This window comes from Cryptotermes secundus, unplaced genomic scaffold (genome assembly GCF_002891405.2).
Source record: "Cryptotermes secundus unplaced genomic scaffold, Csec_1.0 scaffold2346, whole genome shotgun sequence".
Lineage (NCBI taxonomy): Eukaryota > Metazoa > Arthropoda > Insecta > Blattodea > Kalotermitidae > Cryptotermes > Cryptotermes secundus.
The window spans coordinates 75,096-100,754 of NW_019743195.1; the positions used below are offsets into that span (position 1 = coordinate 75,096).

Here is a 25,659-nt window from a genome sequence, read left to right on the forward strand (position 1 = left end):
CACTACAGGATGCCATGACTCAGAAGCACACAGTTCAAATCCTGACCACCCTGAAAAGCCACTAATCAAACTGGAAAAGCAAGTTCTGCCCAAATGTAAATGGCTGATGCAGATGCTGACGCTACAAAGCAATTAGATTTACAAGGACTCTTGTGTTCTACTTGGCACAGAGGCCTCCATTACATGGCATTCACCTTTCACATGACAGCCTGAAAATCATATATCATCACTGCTGCCAATACAAGGGTTACAGTGAACGGAATATAAACATAATAGCAAGCGGAAGTGTAAAACTAAGAAAACAATCTAAAAATTTACAATTAATCCAATGAAACTATATTCAACTTCCTCTTGGCTCTTCTCAGTCACATACTACACAAAAGTGTGCACATTTTGCTTAAAAAATTACATCATGCATATACACTCAACTCTCGATTATCTGGGGGCAGATAAACTGGTTTGCGGCTTAACTGGGGCTGTTTTGAGGCTTATATGTTGTTTAATATTCATTCACTTTTGTTTCACATGGTGAGTTGTAACACAGTTTTTGCACTAGTATGAACCGAGCTCTGCATTTTTGGTCCCGTTATGCTAACACAATGTTGTAGGGTAGGGGTGAAAGAATGCAAGGATTTGTGGAAAATTTCAAGGACAGACAGACCGCCCGAGTTAGTCTTTTTGTATCGATCTTCACGTGCATTAGCAAAATGTCAGGGTGTAAAAGGAAGCGTGTTGTGATAAGTATTGAACAGAAACTCGTGTGAACCGGGCTTTGAAATGTTAAGCAGTGGGGGTGCAGCCAGAAGAGTGAGAAGAAAGTGAGAATGAGGAAGATGTGGACGCTGCTGCTAGTAAGAAAATATCACAAGGTGCTGCTCTTAATCATTTGGAATCCTTACCAGACTATCTTGATAGTGAAGAGAAGAGTTTATTAAGTGACAAGCTAATATTATGTAGGCTTCATACAGATATCTGTAAAAAGGAAAATGCTGCAAAAAAGCAAACGACAATATTAAGTGTGAATATTCGTAAAAAGTGTTGGATGCTGTTGAACACTGTGATTGAAATAACTAATTCATACTTCAGTGTAATGTAAAAAGAGTATTACATAGGCCATGAGATGACATAAAAACGAGGTTGAATAAATTTAAATACAGGGAGGCCTATAGTATTATGAAGGTATAGTATTACAGTACTACTTTTAATAAAATTTGTCTTAACTGGGTTTTCGATTAATCGTGATTTCCATCCCCACCATTATCCCGGATAATCGAGGGTTGAGTGTATATTACACACCTATAAAACAGAATATTTGAGTTAATTTTTTTCCTTCTCTCAGATCCATAAATCTCACACATATAACATTCAGGTTACAATTACTGTTGACAGTTCTATACACTGTTAACATTTCCCTCTATTCTCCATCTTCCAACTGGAGGATATACAGAAAAAACAAATTACATCTGAGTCATCAGCGTTCCTACACAAAGCAGCCTATACCAAAGACCATACAACATCAAACTATCCTATAAGAAGCAGTCAAATATATGCAGTAGCACAGCACAGGTGGTAATAATTCTGACTCATATTTAGGAGGCTTCTGGTTCAAATCTTGGATGGGACAAACACTATCCTGACATGGGTTTTGAGGTTTTCCTCACTACTTCCAAGCGAATGTCAGGATAGGATTCTGAATTAGCCCTCAACCACTTCCTGCCATACTCTTCAATTCACCGTTTCCTATAATCCAGTTGGCACTCTTAACAGTCTGAGTTAGATATTAAATAAACATACTGCAAACAAAGAAATACATTTAATGAACTGTTATCTACAACAAACTCAGATCACAGCACAGTTAAGAGATTTCAGTGATAAGACATATTTCCATTTTGCATTCTGTACAATTCACAGACCTTGCATATAATAAATGTTATGATAATTATACTTGCTGTACTATTTGCTAAGTGCTCAAGTAATCTGTCCAATTTTGCCACTGCCACTAATGCTCGCTACACTATTTGTTACCAAGTACATCTTTCTGTAGAAAGTATTCTGTAACACTGTCCAGCATTTCTAAGAACAGTTCTCTCTCTAGGAATAAAAAGTCAAACTGTGAAAAAAGTTTCTCAACAAGCAACAAAAGTCTGAGGTGAAATTACCACATTATTATTAATGTCTGCACAAGTTCATTCTAAAATGAACTAGGTTATCGCCATTCAATGAATAACAGGAATCACAATTCAACCAGAAGCTTCAGTAATGCATGAATTGGATGTCAAGCCAAGAAACCATAATAGGCTCAACCAATGAATAAGCCCATGATTTTGTCATATGGAATTGTGACCAACTAATGTGGGGGAGGAGGACTAGAAAGCTGGAAGCAATAAAGAAAAACTGCAGAACACAAAGAACATTAACCATTCTACCACAATGTCTGCTTTATGAATGTCCGCTCTGTAGATGCTGTCAATGTTTTAGACCTATCTATTCTGAACAGAAAATGCAACAAACTTCATAAGGTCCACTGACAAGGGAATGGTCCGATCCGACATGTCGAAACCTGCCCTGATTTTTTTCTTTCACTGCAAGAGTACACACAACAAAATCCACTGTCAAAATTTTAGCTGCTAATATGCACTGCAAGCATTTTTTAAAAATTGCTGAACATGGCCAATATTGTAGCCTGCCAGGCCCTTGGAGAAATGTCCACACCTAGCAGAGCAGTACGCAACATGCAACATGGCTCACTCACAGCCTAGGCTGGGGTTGTACAAACCTCTGGTACATGCGGTTCCGCACACAGAAAAAATTAGTAACTTCAGCAATTTTTAAAATATACTTGCCATGCATATTAGCAGCTAAAATTTTGACAGTGGATTTTGTTGTGTGTACTCTTGCAGTGAAAAAAAAAATCAGGACAGGTTTCGACATGTCGGATCAGACAATTCCCTTGTGAGACGGGGATTATATGGCATGTATGAATTGTAACACAGCCTAGTTATGCTGCATCACCCTCCCTCCCTCAACACAGCACAACTACCTCACTATTTCTTGCCATATTTTTCATGTATAATCCAGAGGCCACATCTCAGAATGTGGGCTGTACCTATAATTGTTCCTAAGGCATATCTTACATGGATATAGAACACTGCATGAATTTCTATACTGCAAATAATTCTCTATCAACCATCTCTTCTGCTTTCTACACCCTTCAAAACAGATTTTTACTGCATATACAACACTACTGTTCCCGATGTGAGGTCCAGGTGACCTGTTACTGCTACCACAAAACAAAATCGACACACTACATGGTGTTACATTCTAAGATTTAAACCAGAATTCACACTGTTGTATTAACATGTCACTCAGGACAGGATGTACAGTCCACATCTTTCGACAAATATTCTGTAACTTCAATATCAGAGTAAGTGAACATAAAATCAGAGAACAAAATGCAGAATATTCTAGGTAAGCACAAAGCAACTGTCCCAGCTTCCGAGAGATAGAGAGAGAGAGAAAACACACACACACACAATGTCATATCAGGCATAACACCTCTCACTGCACCATTAATTTCTCCTTTGAGTTCCATCACATTTCTTTGCAAGGATGATTGAACACTTTTTCTTTGACAAATCCTGTTAAAATTAAAATCTGTCAAGCCAGGTGAATAACAAGGCCACTAAACTGGTCACCCTTGACCAATCAACTAACACAGGAAACAATGACACTGAAATTCTCCTTGGAAAGTAATGTCACTGGAAACTGTGTACTTGAACTTGCTCCAATTTTTCTCATCCCTCAAAAAGCAAAGACAAACAAACAAAAAACTCTGTGGCTTTAGTACACAAGTGAACTGAGACATGGAGGTACAAAAATGTAAAATTATGAAGTAATGAAACAGGCCTACTTAATACAGCCATGTGTAAATGCAAAAACTGTTGTAGCCAATGAAACTTGGCAAGCCTGGCAACAATTATATATAATGACACATTTTCAAGTGTCTCCAAAAGTTGTAAAGATACTTTGAAGTCATCTATGATGCCATACATTAATACACACATTATTACACCATGCTAATGTCAATTAATCTGTTTCTTGATGTGAATTCAATACTGAGTTTTGAGGCAACTTCTCGAACCACCTAACTAAATATACAACCTAGAGTCAGCATACTTATGCCTGTTTCTGCCTAAAACACACCACTACTGATGTGACCCTCTTGTATTTACAAGTTTAAAACTTGTTTTTGTTTGGCTGAGCAGTTACACATTGCTGAAGTAGACATTCTACCAACTTCAGGCATCTCACACATGACTGAGCATCCATCTTAACTAACTCCACTTTCCCAGAAACTGCTGCTAATGCCTTGTTTTATGCTGGCCTTTGCAGCCATGTTTAAAATTATAAAATTTACATACAATATTTAAAACATAATACAATAATATAAAACTGAGTACGCACAAAATTTCACAGAATTCAAAACGTGTTCACTGCACATAGGCTAGCATGTAAAGACATGTTACAACCAGCTTCCACTAGAGGAGGAAGGGCAACAAGTGGCACAGTCACAGCTTTTGTCAGAGTTGCTGCTAGTACAGTATGGTGGCTTTTTATGTGAGGGATGCATTTCTGAGGGTAAAAGGTAAAGCGATCCCTGTTAACAGGCCACAGGGTTGTGAGACGTCAAGGCTCCCACATTTTCTAGACAATCAGCTAACAGATGTTGTTAAGGTTATGAGCCTTACACATTGGCTGCTGTTTGCTCCCAGGAAAATTAATTCAATGACCACATCAGGAATTGAACTCGTGACTTTCCAGCTTGTAGCATAGTGCCTCAACCAACTATGCTACCATGTGCCCCCTGCATTTCTGAAGACCTCGCATTCAAGACAATTTTTCTCTCAGTTTTGAAACATTTGCACATGAAGTGGGACTGTATTAATATTTTTTTATATCGCACTATTTCAAATTTGTACAAAATGCAACCAACTGCACTGCACTGCTTAACTTCCTAGTACTCACCGAGCTCTTGCAAGGCGCTGGTTGATCTTTGTTTGTTTATTTCTGCATTATTACAGAATTTGACCCAACTTATTAATGGGTACATTGTCTGATACATGCTTTTAACTTCCCTTCTTAGGCAGGGATCGATCATGAATTTATATCTATTATTATTCAAAGAGTACCAATCAATAACTTCAAATCATTTTATGCAAGAAATATTTTAAAAAGATCTGAATACACTGTTCTTATTCTCAAGGTGGTAATTATGGAACATGTTTACTTTAATTTCTTATGTGGGAAACCAACTTAAAAATGGATCTTCTTACAGCAGGAACTAGTGAATATGCTTTTTCAAAGATCCCATTACAAAAATTAGACTGTCCATTAAGTTTTTAAGAGAAGAATCTTTTACCTCTGTTTCCTCCAAAGCCCCCACGACCTCCTCCGAAGCCTCCACCCCGAACAGGACCCATCCCTCCAGGACCTCTGCAAGAGAAGTTATCTGTTTAGCTGTGACACAAACACTTTTATTTTACCCTTAAGAAAACCGTGGATATTTTTGTGCAGCAAAATATTTTCGAATGAAAACTGTGTTAAGTAACAAATAGAGAAGTGCAGTATTTTAAACATTTCTAATAATTCTAGCAAGCTAAGAAAAATAAATGTGCACACATCATCACACACCCAAAATTTAATTAACACTGTTATATGGTACACAGATGGTAAAAACAGCATATAAAGCATTTCTCTGATCTACAAAGTCAGGGAAGGTATTCTGAAAAATTAACGGACTTAAATTTTTTGTGTCAAGCTGGACATTTCTATTCAGGAACAGACAACTGGCCCAATCAACTATTCCATTCCCTTCTTAACAAGACTATGTCTATGGGTGCCATTATATAGGAGTTGCATGAGGAAGACACAGATCGCAGTCATGCAAAGAAACCAAAACAGTTTTTCTTACCCCATGCCTCCCCGAGGACCACGGGGTCCAGGACCCATGTTTCCACCAACACCAGGTCCAAATCGTCCACCTCGGCCCATGGGTGGTGGCCCACCCATACCACCATACATTCCACCTCCAGGGCCACCACGCCCTCCCTTGCCATCTTGATCTCCAAAGCCACCATATTCTTGAGAATGAAAATCATCGTAGTTGTGTGGATCATATGGGTTATTCATCCCCTTGATTGGAGACTATAAAACAAAAAATGTTCATAAAACATTACAAGATTCTAAATTAGCATATTTACCTCCATATGAATTTAAATTAGAATGTACACTTATCAAAAGTGCAGCCACTTGAAGTGATGTAAATATTCGAACATGAAGATTAAACAAAGCAAACCGCAAATCTTGATCTTTGGCCTTTTACTCTGGGGATAACCACTGAAAAGATTAATAACAACAATAGTATATTACAGAGAAAACTCACAGTTTTGATAAGTTCCATTATCTCTCGTATGGAATCTATGCATGTGTTTGGTCGCCCTGAAATCTGACATATTCTTTCAGTGCTCTGGGGGCAGCAGTTGGAGAATATTTTTATTCGAGCTCCAGTTTTCTGTGAACAAGAAATTTCCAAACCACATTATGACATACAATTTAAATAAATGGAAGTATAAAAATAACAAAAGACTGTGAACATATGTGTAACTGGAACATCAGCTACAATACACCAAACATGGTGTTTAAATTTGTGTGGCAAAGGATTACACACGAGACCTAAGACTCAATCCAGGTTCAAAAACTCAGTGACGTCTGGTACTCCCTGTATTTCCAATGTACAATATATAAGATAGATAAATAATCTGTGTACTGAATCATGACTGAAGGTGGAATTTTGTGCCCTACTCTGGAATTACCTGATCATTACAGAACTTAACTATACTGGAACAAACTTACACCATATACTATTACAAATATTACTTTATTTGTCAATAAGAGGCATTCTTTCCAGTACTAGGCTCAACTGTCCCCTCTATGAGCATTACAAAACAATAATTTCACATTATACAAGTCTCTGCAAGAGTTGTCACTGTATGAATTAAGTTTCCCAAAAGGTAGCAATGCTACCTCTCAACATCCATGAATCTTGTAAAGATAATAGGTAATTATACTCACCTCACGCAGCTCTTTGATCTTGAAACCTGACTTGCCAATGATGCAACCCGCCTGACTCTGATGCACCAGGAGACGAAGGTCCACATCTTCACCACCACCGCCACGAGATCCTGACCGCCCAGTTGCCTGCAAAGCAATACAATTAAGAGTCATGGTGCAAATGCTAAGTGCAAACACAAAGTTGGACTAAACACAACATTCCAGCCCATGAGAATGAATTAGTATTTGCCGGTACTGCTGTTGTACATGAACTCACCATCAGAGGAATAGAATGCTTGGGGGAAGCACCAGGAAAGTGGCTCAGTATCATTTCAATTGTTGTCAAGGTAAACAAGCAAGGAGCAATTATATTTATACTGACAATCCTGCACTAAATACTGAGGTGGGTACTAATGTCACTAATAACAAGAGCTTGAAAAATGATGCCAAGTCCTACCTGCTGAAGTAGAAATTCATTTCCCCTTCCAAAGCCTTTAAAAAATACCTTATGTACATTTAATGGTACATATTATGCTGGGATAACCACAAATCCAATGTAAACTACAAAACATCTCTAACTTATGTACCAGTAGCTACTCACTTCCTGCAGAAAAATGAGGACCCTTCTAGACAATACGTTTTGAATTTATACTCAATGGCTCACAGAATCAATTCATTTTAAGTGAGCTGGCCTGAATTTTTCAAGCCCTGCTGAAGAATCCCTGTATTTCACATTTATTAGGACAATGTGCCAAAGAGAAGGAAGAAAAATACTGAGCTAAGGATGATGGAGCACATCACATACAATTCAAATACCATTCCTTGTTTCTTTAATGACAGTTTAGAATTACAAATGCATGCACAGCATCAATCAGATATACTTCATGGTCTCTGTTTAATCATGGAACTCTTATCACCAGAACTGAAGACTAGTTCCTGCACAGTAACAAGCAACTGCATTTACATTACACTGCATTCCACAGAACCAAAGTTAGTCAAATGACTGTAGGATGTGGAACATCCTGTGCAACGTAACCTTTCTTACTTTAAACAGTGTTTCAAAGTGAAAAAAAAACTTCTGCTCCTAAGTAGACCTCTATGTCTGACAAAATATTTCCAAAAACACATAATCTGTCATTTCCTGTTAACATTATCTCTCACTGTGTGCCATATACATAAAAATCATATAATTTAACTCTGATTTCTCATATATGTGCTTCATGCTCTACCCTTCTCATCCTCCTTGGATGAGGTAAAGACATGTAGCACCCACAGGAGAGAAACAACGTGAATGCAACATTTTGATAGGAAAACCCAAAGGAAGGAGACCACTAGGAGGACCTAGGTGTGGATGGGAGGGTATAGACTGCATTCATCTGGCTCAGTGGCAAGCTCTTGCTGTTAACACATTTCAATATGGTGATATTTTCAATGAAGGTCCCTGAGACATTTACATCCTCAAAACTGCGGAAATATCACATAAGAATTTTACACGTTGAGCATTATATACCATCTGGCTGTTGTATAAAGTAAGGACATGAAAACAATTAGTGTCAGTTATTGCAACAATGCTTCTTATGCCCTGTCAACTATTATACACAATTAACAGGCAAACGACAATGTGTAAAGGAACAAAAACTTTGAGATGCAGGGGACTAATAAAAGAGACCCTGCATTATAACACTATTTACACTGGTCAGTAAACAACACGTACACAAAGCACTCACACTATCCAACCCATCCCCCCTACCTTACACAGGCACATACAGACACAAAAGAATGTGTTTCATTCAGACTGAATCGCAAAATGGTAATAACCATACAGCTAGCTCTCCCTCTCTATTAGCATACAAACATTATCACCAATTTGTATCTTCCTGACGAACCTTCACTTATCCAGATATAAAAGGAACTTACATCGTCCACATTTGGAATGATTTCGTTCACCACTTGAAGAACAGTGTCCAAATCCGAAGATATTGTCAGTATGCTGTAAAATATAAATGTGTGTGTGAAAATTGATCTTTCTAAATAAACCAGCAAACAAAAAACCAAATGGGCTTATACAAAAACTACAGAGAAATAATTAAAAAAATAATGTAAGAAAGAAATCAATCAACCTTTCACCAGAAGTTAATTGCATGGGAACCTGAGGGGGGAAAATTTCTGAAAAAGAACGTCATCATCTGGACTGCATTATATCTGTATTCAAAGTATGTGTTAATCATACAATTGTAATTAACACACTTTCTTAACACATTCAGTGCCAAAGGTGGCAGCTGTCATTCATAAATATGCTATCTTCAACACCACAGAATTTCAATGACATGACTAGATGTCAAAATATTTTGAGTTCTGTGAAACAGATGTCACCCAATTGCCACAAAATGTTCTAAGATGACAATTTAATTACGAATCAACTTTATGTGTAAATATGATAGAAGGTTTTGTTTTTGTATAAATAAAGAACACAATGTTAGCCACACAATGAAAATCACATTTAAAAGTCTGGCAGTGAACGTGTTTCTCTATTCTGCAAAATTAAGAACTGGTAACTGTGTAATTTTTACACAATTGGACTATAAGCAAATAAAAGGAATTCTGTAAAAATGAATTCAATTCAGGGTTGTGATAATTTGAGTAAATAATTGAATAAATGTTAATTTTTTAACATTTCAAATTAGTAATAGTTTTGTTTCCAATGAATGCTTCAATTTAACCATAACAATTTAAGATACCAATTATGGCTTTCCACAGGAAAATGCACATGATGTGGGATAAACTAATCTCATACTGTAACACAGAAATTAGATCATAAGGATAACCAGATACAAAGATCCAAACATGTAACAACTTTACAGGATAATGAAGTACTGCTGCCTGTTACACTGACTGCAATAAGTGATTTTCAAAATGTGGGAAGCAATGTCTAACAAATAACCACAAACTCTCCCATTAAAATGCAGAACACGAAAACATCACAACTTCAACTATTCTTACAATTAGCCCAGTATAACACCATTCTGTAATAATCAATGTTGGCTTGAAAATAAAAAAGGTAACATGGCCTTTATCAGACCCAGAAATCTTCCACCATGAAAATTACATGGGCACTTGCAGGGCCAAGTGTATACAATGCAACAACCTTGTTCTTTTAAAACAAAATAAAAGCTGATCACTTTCAAGTGTCTAAATTTTCTGTGTTCAAACATCAACTGAATAATCATTTGACAAACAGTTTGGTCTAGGAAGTGCCTGCAAGTAGTATTTGGACATCCCCTGTATAATCTAACACTTCAGTTGAATACCAACATTAAAGGCAGTTATTAAACTTCACAGAGGGCTTAACTTGGTTTAAGTTAGGGTCAATGAAATCTGTTTTTAGTAACAAGTATTTGTCAACTGACCATCGATAATCCTTTGAAAGCACCCAGTCTTTTTATGTGGAATACAAATCAATAAATAAAGAAGTTAAACACTACTTTAATAATATTAAAGAACTTTAATTTTGGGACAAATGGCCTTGATAAACTATAGATACACCCAGATAAACCAACATTGCATCTCTAGTCACCCTCACCAGAATCATATCATCTTACTACAATTAATCATCTGAGGCACACATTCCAGGCAACGGATCCTTCATTACAACACCTTCAGTTTATGTGTGTGAGGGCATGTGTCTTCCATAAAGGCTAAAACTACATACCTCTCTGTTTTCATATCACTGCTCCTATTTTCTAGTCTACCCAAAAGAATAACACTTTCCTACTCATTCCTACTATTATGAGAATAAAAGGATATTTATATATGAAACAAAAATATCATATACCTGAATAAAGTTCCCTGCACATTCAAATATAAACATATGTAGGGGAAAATACACAAGGGTTGCCACCAGTCTGCATGTCTATGACAAAACTTTGATTTTATTATCCAGAATATAAAACAACTGTGCTACAGGTATCCCATAATTCTGACAATATATATCATTCTGTTATAACTAAACAGGTATGAAAATAAAATTCTGACAATATATATCATTCTGTTATAACTAAACAGGTATGAAAATAAGGTTAGGATCTCCAAAAAACAAAGGAAAATAAATGTGTTAGAAAGAGGACATCACTAAATTTAGTACTATGTATGACAGCTGTGAGAAGGGGGCTAACAAAACATACAGAAAGACAACACAGGTACTGGAATAGAGGGGATGGAGCCTTGTCAGTGTTAGTAGATTCAACACTGTTCAGCAAATGAAATGACACAATATGAACAGTACTAAAGCCGGTGAAGCACTATGTCTTCCACACCAGTACCTGCACTGTTTCTGCATATCACTTTATCGTGTCTTCTCACAGCAGACATTCTTCTTAATGAAATAACTATGCTGCCTCTTAAATTAACTCTGCCACAATATTTTCATGGGATGAAGGAGTTCTTTAACATGAATATCTTCTTCATATGGTAACAGACCACTGTAGCTCATGGTGCAAGGACCAAGAAGGCCCACCCCTTATACAGTCATTCATTCATTCTTCATATGATTTATTTTTTTCATGACTGTAGCTTAGGACTGTCTTGGTGTTATGACACAGGGGCTTATTTTAGAAAACTCTATCTGCATATGACCCACGAGTGTGTTTAAAACAATGTGGAATAAAGAGGAAAAATTACTGGGACTTTGGCAAACTAAATGAAGGTGTGAGATCTGAGATTCTCACAGCAGTGACTACTAAGACTATCTTCTGGGATGAGTTGCCATACGGTCTGGTGAAGTTTATGACATTTCAGAAAAACATACTTGGTTCACTCTTTGATCCTGATGATGAAGGCAGTGCATCCCTCTGAGCTCATGATAAGCTTCTACTGAACATGATGTCACATCCCAGAAGAACTCTTCTTTAAGTGAAGGTGGCACAACCATTATATGGTATGCAGCAAATGTCCACTACCAAAATTTCAACTGTTAACTGTTTTAAGTTTTGGTTTGATTTAATTTGTTGATAGTCATGAATGAATGCACAAAGTAGAATTTATGAACTATTCAACATCATCTATGCCATGTTATATTCAGCAAAATCCCAGGTTTGCAGCTGACTTTTTGCAAACTTTACTGGCATTAAAAACTACTGTCATAACAAACTATTTTTCGTTGCAAAAACTTTAAAATAACTACATGGGTGTTAAGGAATATCAGATAGATTATATAATACATTTTTTTTTCTATGTACATGTTATATACTTTACTCTCAATGTATGGTGCTATTTTTCCTTGCGACAGATTGACTGTAAATGTGGTAACTATCCCAACTAAATTTGAATCCCCTTAACAACTTGGAGCGAAAGCTATGTTTAACAAATAACAGAATGTATCAAGGTTTTGTTTTTACAAAATTGCAAAAATTATTTAGACCAAATTTCACACAAACAGAGAGGTAGCAACCCTCTGTTGGTTTGATTTCATATTCTCCCCTTCTGGGCTACATATTAATAAGTTTATTATACACTGTAACGACAAATTAAAGAATATCTATAGTATATGGTGGCCCTAAAAATTCTTGGACTGGAATAGGCCCATTTAACACCTACCCAGAGCAGGATAATTTATAAAGGGAGATTCTGTTGTAGATACCTTACACATATCGCCTTGCTAATTCTGGACCGTCTCTAGACACACACGGGGAACGTGAGGAGTGACTTCCAAATGACCTGGCCAGTAGTGAGTTAAAGTCATGAAACCTTTCCAACAAAAGTTACTTTTCACAGATCAGATAATAATAATCTTTGGTATGCATATCATTTTTAATCTTTTGCTGTAGTATCAGCAAAACAGTAATTGGACTCAGAAACGATTCAGGGGGAAAAAAAATGGCACCTTTGTAACGGTGACACATATTATAAGCCAGATTATAACTTGAGTCATCATGACACCTACTGAATTTCTCCCTGTAGTGTTACATTTAATTCATTTTATATATTTTACATTGTGAATTAAAAATACAGAGCTTAAAACTGGACTTTTAATTCAAAATAACATTTAATGAAAAGATTTCAGTCACTTTTAAGAAAAGAAAAGCAATAAAATTGAAAGCCAGATTAAATAAAATCCTTAATTCTTTTCACTACAAGCAATCACTGCCAAGTGCTGTGTCTAAAGGGGTCACCAAGCCAAGCCACATGGAGTAGGTAACAAACTGAACCTAGTAAAAATATGTGATGAATTTACCGTTCAGGCCCGGGGCAATCAGGGACAGTAACTGAGGCTTTGTACTGCCATTCGATGGGGGCATAATTCCCATTCACAGGCAGGGCGGGCGGGCGGGCATTCAATCCAACGGGGCAGCGATGAGCAGCAGAATGGGCAAGGGCGGGGCCATCGTACCATTGGTCAGATATGGGACCAATCAGGGACCAACGATGAACCATTCAGAGGGCGATGGAAGGAGTAAAATTGGGGGCAAAACATGTTAAAAAAATTACTGAAAAACGTTGTTTTAACAAACAGTGAGTTCAACTTTTATCCAGATCAACATGTGTTTAGAGCGCACTGCTCTTTTAAAGGTGTTTTTGTCGCAATTCAGGTTTCGTGTAGTTCTTATCAAGAATGGCTTTGCAATTCATGTGTCAGGATGATATTGTCTGAAACACTGAAATCATTTATTGAGAATGTGCCGAGTCTTCAACCGAGATTTAAACATAAATTTGTTAAACTTCATGAATGACACAAGTGATATTACAGGCTCTAACATCTAAACAGAATCATGCAGCATCTGACACTCTACTAAATTAATTCCTTGAAGTGTTATAATACAATAGCCTTTGAAAAAATTAAATATATGTAAGACTAATAATGGCAGGAAAATGTGTTTGATTTAATTTTGTGTATATACATTAGAGCTTTACTTTCCAATTACAAAAGGCAGTATTCACACACTGAATATTTGAGCATGTCCATGACTCACCTCCGTCCGCAACTTGGTGATGTTGTGGCCGCCTTTCCCAATTATTGAGCCTGCAGCCTAGAACGAAAAGATGTTTCATTTACAGTTAACTGTAAGTAGTGAGGCATTCAACAATTCACTGTCAATATTTTACTTTAGAATGTTACACAAATACATCTGATTCTCAACTGCGATGGAACTAGAAGCACTTTTACCTGCAGAGCTTCTGAAGAATTGCCATTCAGCTGGCATTACCATACTCCACCCATTCATTCACTTTCATGTGTTTGATTCTCTTGTTTTGTTAGTACAATACCTATTAAAACCTGCCAAGGTGTAAGATTATTTTAAAAGAGGAGAATATATCGATCATCTGTTCAGCAAAGTAACAGAACTTGTAGCATAACCTAGCCTAGACAAGAATAAAACAAGACTGGAAGCATGATCAATTAATATTGTAATTAAATGGGTATCTATACATATGTGAACCTATAATTTTTGGTGGAATAACAAGTGATCTTCTTCACACATGATTTAAAAGAATACTCAGAACTCTGTAACAGTTGAAAATCTTAGTATCAGGCATAACATCCTTTACTTCAAGAGGCCTATACCTCTGGAAGTATTGGTACTGAGTAGTGGGACACATGTGTGTCCACTGTTGTGTCCACATGGGCAACTCATTTAAGTGTGGATATATAAACAAGCATACTGTCCTATAATGGGGACATGCAGTAGTGTAGTTGGCATTAGGCTACAAGCAGGAAGGTTGCTGGTTCAATTCCCAATGAGGTCATTACATTTTTTTCAATTTACCTAATCCTTCCAACCACACTATGCCCCTGGGGTTGACTCAGCCCCTAACAGAAACGAGTACCAGAAATCTTCCTGGGGAGGTAGAGGGCTGCTGGCGCATAAGGCTGACAACCTTGCCACCATCTCTGAGCCAACTGTCTAGGTGTGGGAGCCTCAACATCTCACAACCCTACGGGCCTTCACGGCCTGTTACAGAAATAGCTTTACTTTCTTACTGTCATAAAATTATAAAGGAAAGAGAAAACAGGAAGATGGAAGGGAAGAAAGAAAGAAATGAAAGTAAGAAGAAGGGTACAACAGGCAACACAGAGTGCCATGTTACCTCAGACATAAGGTACATTAAAGATGGCTTCTGCATAAATCTGAGTGACAAGGAGACATGCAACTTGCTCTCATGTGTCAAATACAAATGCTGCTCTAATTTAATCCACATGACTGGATTCTTCCATGAGATTTTCCCTTTCTTCAGGCCAATTAAAACATTCTACTGACACCACATTGTGAAGAGACTTTCATATACTGTGACAAACTATAAGAACACATGTAAGTTTTGAGGTTTTCACGGCGATGACAATGAAGAAAGTTGTCTTCTGGGTTTAGGCACCGTGTATTCTTCGTTTTGGCCGACGTTTCGGAGGAACATAGCGCCTCCATCTTCAGAGCAGTTGAATAGCTGCGGAGAGCTCTCCGCAGCTATTCAACTGCTCTGAAGATGGAGGCGCTATGTTCCTCCGAAACGTCGGCCAAAACGAAGAATACACGGTGCCTAAACCCAGAAGACAACTTTCTACAAGAACACACGTTTATAAGAGTCCTAAATTAGAAATTACAGACTACGGGCATTTGAAAGCACAAGAGTGACACTGATTTTAGCCACTGTTCTGAAAAAGTTGTACCCTCTGCAGCCTTATATTCATCTAACTAATGCTTAAAATTCAGTTTGTACCCCTCAAGAAACACACTACAGCTCCATTACACAAACCATGGAGTTTTTTCATTGCTAGCGGGGTGGGACTAAGTCCCTTGTACTGTGGCCACTTCTGGCATATTGTACCAGCCCCAGATGATAAGCGAGGGTGATTGTGGAGCAATTGGTGGAATGAAGATGGGCAGGGGAAACCGAAGTACTCGAAGAAATCCTGCCCAGCGCCACTTTGTCCACCACAAATCCCACTTGACCAGACCCGGGATCGAACCCGGGCCGCCGCGGTGGGAGGCCAGCGACTAACCGCTTGAGCTATGGCGCGGCCAAACCATGCAGTTTATGCTGTTCAAGAAAATAATTTATGTTAACTTTGAAAATCATACAAAACATATTAAGACACTGTGGGCAAAATGCAGAGTTTCTGAGTGTTTAAGCAGGTGGTACATACAGTAGCAACCATAATAATTTCAAGGGCTAATAAAAAAATAACATTTAGGATGTTACCAAAGTAGGAGGGATAAGACTTCTGTAGTAAGAATAGCTTCATTTAACTAAAATTAAGTGCTGAAATTATGAACCATCCTCATTTACCTTGCTGGGTATGAGAAGACGAACAGTTATGTCATCCCCACTGCGGGACCGCTTCTGTGGGGAGCCCATGTCACCATCTGCTTCACGCTTCATGCCTAAAGAAAATAAATTTCAAACTTAAATCAATCATCTTTTCTCCACCTTCTCCCTCCACTGAAACTTGTGACCTACTAGCAGTAAAATAACCATACTAACAGACACTGACCTTAACGGAAATTTTGTAACACCTATGCTGACTAAATAAATTCTTGTTTGTTTCTCATTATGTCAGTTTAACATCACCATGTCTCAAGGTTCATTAACAATGGTGAATAATGTGTTGTATGTGCACTGCGAACAGTGTAGAGGATGTTAAAACAATAAGTTCTGGGAAGAACTATAGCCTACTTTCCTGATACAACATGGACCACACAGAAAACAAAAAAATTTGGGGGTAGGGATATACAGCCATAGAGACACAGAGAGCAGGGTGATCTCATAAGCTTTCTAACAAAACTTGAGGGGGGGGGGTTTACAGCAGACACAGCAAGGTGTTTTCATAAGACTTGTTTTATCTGTTCAAAATAGGAAGTAGACTAAAAACTGAAGGTCACTATTCTGACATCATGTTTACACCTTCATATGTTATGATTATCCATTTTATGTGCGTCAATGTTATTGCAGCAGAGATTAATTATAAGATCAGACGCTACATAAATATTAAAACATTTTACATCCATTACAAATTGGCTCAAAGTAAAGTTGTTCCTATGCTTAACTAATTAAGCACTATGCCATGGAGGTGTATGGGAAGTGGATGTATAGACCCACGTTTTCTTGACCTCAGCACTAGTTGGAGGTGAGTGGTCAGCTTCATGCCCCTGCTGCTTTATCTCTAGGGAAAGAGCCCCTGATACCCATTGGATAGGAGGTCGGGTGGGTCCCAGAGCCAGTTTGGATGACATGAAGAGGTGAAAATTGTTGTCCCTACCAGGGCTCAAACTCCAACCCCTTGGTCGTCCAGCCCATAGCCAGTTGCTATGCTGACTGAGCTATCCTGGCTCTCTTTGGCTGACAGTACTGGAAAGTAACTTTCCACTTCTGGTAAATACTCATGAGGTTCAAATTAGTGCAACTGCCATATGTTCTGTGTTTCTGTCAAATTAATTCTCCATGTTGAACCAAACTCCTCTATCAAATAAGAACAGTTGAGAATGTTCAAAGAGATTTCAGGTGCAAAATATGTAGTTACATCAAGTACAAACAGTATGTGAAATGAATGATTTTTTTGGTTATGCAAAGATGCTCTCACAAGTGCAGACATTACAAAATACTGCGCTGTGAATGTGACCTTGAATGATAAATGAGAATGTGGAAATGACTATGGTCTATTTTCAGGCAAGACCCAAGATTTCGTTCTGAAAAACAGAAAGTCTACGAATACAGAAGTTCAACGGAAGTAATCTGAATGAGGCTTTCTATTCCACACTGCTCAGTGTTGTGCAATTTTTAATCGTGATCCTGAAGAAATAAGTTGGAAGGAGAAGCCAATTCTTGCATGCATTTACTTCAAGATAAACTGTAATCTTAAAGTTCCTTCTATGAAACAATTTTACATTCGCAGGTCAGGTTTAATATAATACCCAAGTCCAAAACCCGATATGGAGAACACAAGAGCACACTCCTAAAGCTAAACGGGCTTGGGACAAAGAAGTGGGTACAATGTGTAACATAATTATACACGCACGCTTCTTGGTGTCAAAACTATTCACGAAATTCTGCAAGCAACTACAACTCTTTACGATTATAGACCAGTTGTACGTTAAATACCTACAAAACGTCGTGTTTTTGAAAGGTTTTCGTAGTAATTGTCCAGAGTCTCAGTTTAGAATTAAGTGGGGATTTTCCCAGAAAGGCGATCGAAACTTCTCCTCAGGTAAGTGCGTGTTCAAACAGTCGACGCCAGAGCGGCGGCGGCAACACACGCCGCAGTTCCCACAACCCCATCGCAGTAGACATCGCCCCACCACCGGATGTCCCGTATTGATCGCCCACTAGCACAACAAACAGGGAGAGAAACCGTGCATCTTCAAAAATATTGCTTCAAACAAACCTAAAGTTGGTGTATTCTGCACATTGGACGTAGCGCGTGCTTACTTAATTTATCGCCGGAAACAAATTACTATCGCCGCTTTAAAAAGGAACACTGAGAGTGGAGTTCATAAATTTTCAAAATTCGTTTTCTGCAGTTCTGCATACTGTTATCTTAACATATACAAATTACTGTTTAAGGAGTCAATAACTAGTACACTGTTATGTGGCTAAGTAAATAATTCTAACACTAATAGATGCCGGACTGCAGAGAAACAAAGTTTTTTTTTGTCGTACTACATTAAATCATTTGCCGTACTGGAAACATTTCAGATTAAACCACAGACCTTAATATGTACCAATTTTTTGTACAATTTGCAGTCTCTTTTAAAACTGGCACAATCCATGAGCCTCGTAAAAAAGTTACATGAAACCGGTATCAATGAAAATGTAATTTCACGACCACTTTTAATACAGAGCCAAAGTATACGGAACAAACATAGCCGTGTTGGAGAAACCCAATGGGCAGTTTCGCAGAAGTGAAGGTCGAACCCGATGTCCTAATTACAATTACCTGGACCCCCATTTCGAACAAACAATACGTAACACATTTTAAACCTGATTTTGTCTTCTATATCTAACAGTTAATGCATGTTGGCTTATAAACCAGAACGCTCCGTTACTGTCTTGTTGGGCAGGTTAGACCGGCGGTAATAAGTCCGACATGCAAAGTTGTAGCAGCAATAACGTCACCACGACTCCTCTAAAGTTGGCATGACACGTGTTCAAAAGAAACCCACCAGAGTCGGGTCTGCAACCAAAAGACCGTTATGATATAAACGTAGTGCCATATAGTGATTCAAAAAGCACTGCGATACGGCGGTAGCCTGTGTTTCCTAACTTCGTGTGTCTCAAAAATAAATTACCGCATAGAAGCACTCGGGCCGATGCGGTAGAACTTGTTGCGTTTTGAAGGCCTATACACAATGGCAGCCCAGAAGTACATAGCAAGACAGACACAAAGGTCAGTTTATTACGTCACTGGCAATTTGAGCATACAGTACAAGTTTGACGTTCTACTGAATCACGCAATCAACCGACAAATTCTGAAAACTACACGGTATGATAACCGTAAAATTATGATTGAGCTTAGTAATGTACGACACGACTATGGTGTGTGCGTAAGTTAAGGTACCACCATTCTCAACCCCGACACTACTAGATGGTGGTCAGCTTCGCACCCCGGCCGCCTCACCCCACGTACCCGCTATATAGGACGCTGGATGGGCCCCAGAGTAGGCCTGGACGTTATGAAGACAAAAATCTCTTGCCTCTGGAGGGAATAGAACCTCGATCACTCGGTAACCCAGTCTGTAGCCCAGTCACTATACCGACTTGGCTACCCCAAGGAACAAAACGGTCACAACAGAGAAACTTCGAAAGACAGTTCGCGGGTGAAACTGGGGAACCGTTGCAGTTGTTGGCCAGATTTGTGCGACTGTGTGCCAGCGAGTTATGACAAATGGATTCCTCACCTAGCCCTTAACACTTCTTGGAAACCCCCAGAAGTGATACTGGCGCTTGATGGTGATTCCAAGGAACCAAAGAATTTGATACAGAATGGCCCGTGAATGATGAATCGTGTGCGCCAAGCGAAGCGCATGAGCCCCCTTCAAAAAAAAAAAAATTGTAGCTTCCTTACAGAATTATAAAATTTCCTTCGAAAACTGCCTACATTTCTCCGTTTTGACACCGAACAACGAAGCTAATACTTCACAGGGTATTCCAAAAATATGTAATCTCTTACAATGTATACTTTTGTCACGAACTTTCAAATGTTACAAGTAATGTAAAGATCGGGTTATCATTATGAGTAAATACACCCCTATTCCAGTATACAAATGTATTTTGTACTTGCAGGAATAGATCGTAGACACTACTTCACACACGAATGTTATAGCAAAAAGGAAACTGGCAGAAATGTGGGGGGATGGAGGGTCTTTAAGTGGGCAATATGTTGCTATGTGGTCCTAGGGGAGGTACAGGGGGACCCTTGGGTGTGCAATCTGTTACGGGGTTCACGGATTCGAAATGTTGGGAACGTATTCTGGGGCTGTTAGCAGAAGAATTACTTTGGTGGTAAAAATGAACTTTCGAATTTAGATCTTAATAAGGGCTGCCTGTAGGCGGACATCCATCTCAAAACCCGCCATGACAAATTTATAAACATCGCCTCCAAGAAGAGGCCAAAAAAAGTATAGACCTCTATTTTTTCAAAAGTTATCTTGCTGTTCCCAGCAGAGTTAAACAAGTGGTGAAATCTGTTAGTATAACTGTTCCTTGTCCTCATAAAAACCGAGTACAAAACGTGAGCCTGTATCAGGATATCACAGAGTCCTCCAACTCCTTGCCCTTCTCAGTTAAAGCTGATAGGCTACGTCATCTCCAGACAAACTTCTACAGCTTTAGTGCTCCTAAACTTTAATTTCCTAAAGCGCCGGTTGATATTGTAATAGATATACAACAAGGGTCACTAGGCGCATATGGAAACAATGAAGTTTTGAGTTTATACATGAAGGAAGAAAACAAAATAGAACTTGGCATGGTTACTCCTGGGTCCTTTTGAAGTAAACCTGACTATGTAGTGGCAGCAACTGAAAATCGCTACCACACAGTACACATCGGTACCAAATTACGCAGGCAACCTTCGGGCCACAATCGATTTCTACCAAACAGGCTAGAGGAAAGCCAATAAACTGCGGTGCATTTTGGGTACCCTTAGCTCCATTACGCAAACGTGGATTTTTCGCAGAACGCATCACGTGACGACTTCGAACTTTAATATCTCAAATGAAATATCACATTTTACACAGGATACAGCAGTTTTCAACACGATGACATAAAACTGTATTAATATTTCAAACAAACGTATCGTTGAAAACTGCACAGGCCTCGCAGAAGCGATAATGCGACTCACCTGTATTCAGAAGGTAACAGTTTCGGATCCCGGTAGGGGCAGTGCCTTGAAACAGAGCACGAATGTCCCCTTCCTCAGTCCTTTCCAATACACCGATGACTCTCCACTCGACTAAGCCTAACCCCCGCATTTCTTCCCGCGTCGTTAAATAACCGACAGTGTCTACTACAAAAATGCATGGGATACAAGTAGTCCTCCGATCCAATTCATCCAGAAATCCGTGTGGATTGCGTACCTGGCCGCTATAGCCACTACATTACGACGATTTTCCGGATGATTCACCTACGTCCATGCTCGGTGCTTCCTCGCGAAGAACAGGAACATAAGTCGCGTGCGTAACTGCGGACGTCGCATGTTCTATAGGATCTGAGGTTCTCGCGGTGCTGATTATGAAGAGTTCCTCCGAAATCTTTACTGACCTTCAACGAACTATACGGCGCTATATCCCAGAAGACAGCAGTCTTCGTCTCATGCTTTGATTAGAGAACATACGGGAGACAGCGGCCACAACTATGGCTTCACTTTCACAATCCCACTAAGAATGAAAATTTGATACTGTGGAACCCTGTTTCATTACGTCTCTCCACATACAACTCAGCAGACATCGGCAACTACTCTGACTCGGACTCCGAATGTACCAGCTTCGAATCTCTAACAAAGGGTCAAATATCATACAGTGGGGGTTTTCGGCCCTTACGAGATAATGTCTGGATAGTAACTTACAAGAAAGGCACAACAGATCACTGTGGTCGCGGTGCAAGAGCCAAGAAGGCCCACCCCATATACATTCATTCTCGCATCCATTTCTACTCATATTTCACACTTCAGTTGTGTAAGGAATGCCGTAAACTGAACATATGTTCTCACATAGTACAATGCATCCACCATCATATAATAAGTGTTAAAGTGTTCTGTCTTAGAACATTCCTACAAATATCACTTTGAATACAATTCCTTCGCTCTTCTAAGTACATTAATACAGTATCAAATCCCTCTGACTCCACTGACCGTGACTTTCTAAGAGTCTACCTTCTGGGATTCAATCTGATTTCTTTTAAATCTGTCCCCTCCCCCAAAAAAATTTGAAAAATTCAAACCATAAACCAACTGGCAGTACTATAAGCACTGTGCTTATACAACCCGAAGATCGGTGTCGTATGGTTTCCACGTTATTCGTTGAACTGCAGATCATTTCTACACGCGAGAAACATCAAAGTGGAAATGTCAAAGTGCAAATTAAATTTATCATAAATTTCAAAATTGTAATAAAACACCACAAGCACAATATAAGCAAAAAAGTCATCACACTGGCTAACTGCAAAACATCTGCATCGCTGAATTGTGTTACCTTACAGCTGATGCCTTTGTACAAGCCCGCACCAACTCAGAGACACGACTAACAGCAGCGCCGGTCCATCTCTGAACCTATCTCGCCTGCTGCTAGTCGCGCCAGATATTCGATAGAGAGCGAGTATTTACTTAACTGCACGTTACTCTCGCGTAAAGCTACACGTCAACATTAACACCATACGAAAATACCGAGTATTTACTTAACTGCACGTTACTCTCGCGTAAAGCTACACGTCAACATTAACACCATACGAAAATACCGTAATTAGTGATCAAATAGACTGTCCTCAACACGTGCATTTGTAAGTGAACGCCGTTGTCGCACCCAAGCTTACTTTCAAGCTCTGCAACTTGGCACAAAAGACTGACACACGTTTATGTAAGGGTGTGTAAAGGGGTAGGTTTAGACGAGGACTTCTTTTGTTGGTGGTTCCTGATGCAAATGGGTGTATGAGTCACTGCAAGCCAGTTTTCTGTGAAAAATGACGAGGCAAGGTGTCGGCCGCGTTGCCCGTCACCACAGGGGTTTTTCTTGCCTCCTCTCCTCTACTCTGCAGGGCCTATACTGAAATTTGGTTGTTTTTCGTGGTGCTTTCTGACATGCAGCAGTCAAGTGTCTGGAATTCTCTGAAGACTGCCGTCAATATCCAGGGCTATGGGCACGTACATATAGAAAATACAAAAACAAATAAAGCCACGCTTAGAAAAGTGCCCGAAAATTACTCAAAATACCGAAAACATTTTTAAGGCTGTCTCCATAAGATCCGAGGCTTTGTAAACATTTTCGTAACAAAAGGGCATTTAGCACGAATGGGGGAGAAGAGGAATTGCATATGGGATATTGGTGGGAAAGCCAGAAGGAAAGAGACCACTGGGAAGACCAAGGCGTAGGTGGGTGGAAAATATTAAAATGGATCTTAGAAAGATAGGATGGGATGGCATGGATTGGATTGATCTGGTTCAGGATAGGGACCAGTGGATGGCTTTTGTGAACACTGTGATGAACCTTCTGGTTCCATTGAATGCTGGGAAATTCTTGAGTAGCTGCAGATTTGGCTTCTCCTCAAGAAGGGCTCAACTCCATAAGTAAGTCTCCATAAGAAGCATTCAAAAGCTGTCGACATAAAATGTTGTTCAGCAACTGCCACCTACATCTCTGAATCTCATTAATAATGCTTCAGAATGCCAGTCATCCAAACATCTCTCGGGTTAGCTACAGTGGACACTTTACATGGAGTTTTCCATGAATTTGTGTGCTCATCTCGGGCGTAAACCGCTAAACATTTATCAGAGCGAACACCGTTTCGAACAAACTCTGTAAAAAATTAAAACTTCTGGGTCACACACACTTTTTCGGTAAGTCCCATTGTGTTAAAAATAATTAAACAAATTGGAGCGAATGATCCACAATGCTGCTTCGTGTAAAAACGTTACGGTAAAGTTGTTCCTGTGCTTAACTAATCAAGTACCACGCCATGTAGACTTCTGGGGGGGGGGTGAAGTATAGCACCAGCATTCTTGACCCCGGCACAAGGTGGAGGTGAATGATAGGCCCCTGCCGTTTAAAAGAGCCCCCGATGACACTTTTGAATGATTTTATCGAAACAGCATCCTTTCGTCTACACAGAAAGGGGCTGACTTGTACGTGTGTTCCTCGCATATTTCTCGTGGCATGCAATATGCATTCGTTGTAAAAAAAGAGAGACTACACCCACTTCATGTGTACTTGCACATATGTCAGAAGCTCTGTGCTACGTTCCATGAAGACGTGCGTTCCGATCTCAAGAAAATACAAAAAAACCGGCAGTCTTCGCTTCAACTCTACCGGATGTTTTGAAAATGTAGCAATATTTAATATTTAATATTTAGAGACGATAGTAACAAATTACAGGTTGATTCAAGAGGATTTTAAGTGGAAATTAAATTCGGGTAATGCTTACTACCGTTCAGACCAGAACCTTTTGTCTTCTCGTCTGCTGTCTAAAAACATAAAAATCAGAATACACAAAAACATAATTTTTCCTGTGGTTCCTATCCTAAGCCAGATTAATCCAGTCTATACCACCCCATCCTACGTCTATAAGATTCATTTTAATATTATTCTCCCATTTATGTCTTGGTCTTCCTAGCTGTCTCTTTCCTTCTGGCCTTCCCACAAATATCCTCTATGCATTCCTCTTTTCTCTCATTTGTGCTACATATCTATAGGAGGTTGGGTAGCGCCTAGAGCCGGTGTGATGAGAAAAATCGCTTTCTGCTGCTTGGAATCCAACGCCGTCAGTCCAGCCCGAAGTCTATCACTATACCATCTGAGCTATCCTGGCTCTCTATGTCGAACTATTCCTTCCAGTACTCTGGCATGTGGGAATTTTAAATTTCCTTATTATAAGCAAACACAATGTAGATACCACATTTTCATGTCTTCTTGGAGACGTGATACTAAATTTCTACAATTTGAGGTTTCGCTACGATCTTCAGCATAAACATTACTTGCATACTGAAACTATAAATTTCTGAACATTCCTACAAATTCAGTTATACAATTTTTCTCTGCAATTCACACAAGTAAATAAAATATCTTAATTTTGCCATAAATCGACATTATTCTCTTTGTGTGGCACTTCATCCACAGAAACTGACAACATTTAATAAAGTGGGCCAATGATAAAGACACATTTAACACCAAGTGCAACAAACTGAATCAGAATAGAACACTTACCAACAAATTGAATGCACTGAGGTACAGAGGTAGCACAATGGAGTTTGATGCCAAACGCTGGATACTAATCTGAAACAAAAATAAGGACACTTAAAATTGTAATTTATCGTCCTACTGCAAACAAAACTTCGAACCCAAATACCGGCGAAGAGCATTT

General features: G+C 39.0%; 1 protein-coding gene across 7 annotated transcripts in view; it reads right to left on the reverse strand.

Moving 5' to 3' along the window:
• The window catches only part of LOC111874090 (heterogeneous nuclear ribonucleoprotein K), a 58,334-nt gene that overhangs the window by 12,673 nt on the left and 20,002 nt on the right, over positions 1–25,659 (reverse strand). For 6 of the 7 annotated variants that reach the window (XM_023869307.2, XM_023869303.2, XM_023869302.2 and 3 more), the window contains 9 exons: positions 25,503–25,571; positions 16,387–16,481; positions 14,076–14,132; positions 13,340–13,383; positions 9,028–9,100; positions 7,132–7,257; positions 6,443–6,571; positions 5,972–6,204; positions 5,420–5,493 (listed from right to left, as the gene is read on the reverse strand). In XM_023869307.2, the coding sequence (XP_023725075.1) occupies positions 5,420–5,493; positions 5,972–6,204; positions 6,443–6,571; positions 7,132–7,257; positions 9,028–9,100; positions 13,340–13,383; positions 14,076–14,132; positions 16,387–16,479 (829 nt within the window). In that variant the 5' untranslated portion in view covers positions 16,480–16,481; positions 25,503–25,571. Of the gene's footprint in view, positions 1–5,419; positions 5,494–5,971; positions 6,205–6,442; positions 6,572–7,131; positions 7,258–9,027; positions 9,101–13,339; positions 13,384–14,075; positions 14,133–16,386; positions 16,482–22,781; positions 22,859–25,502; positions 25,572–25,659 lie in introns of those variants that run through there. The other variant, XM_023869306.1, reaches the window with a different exon arrangement.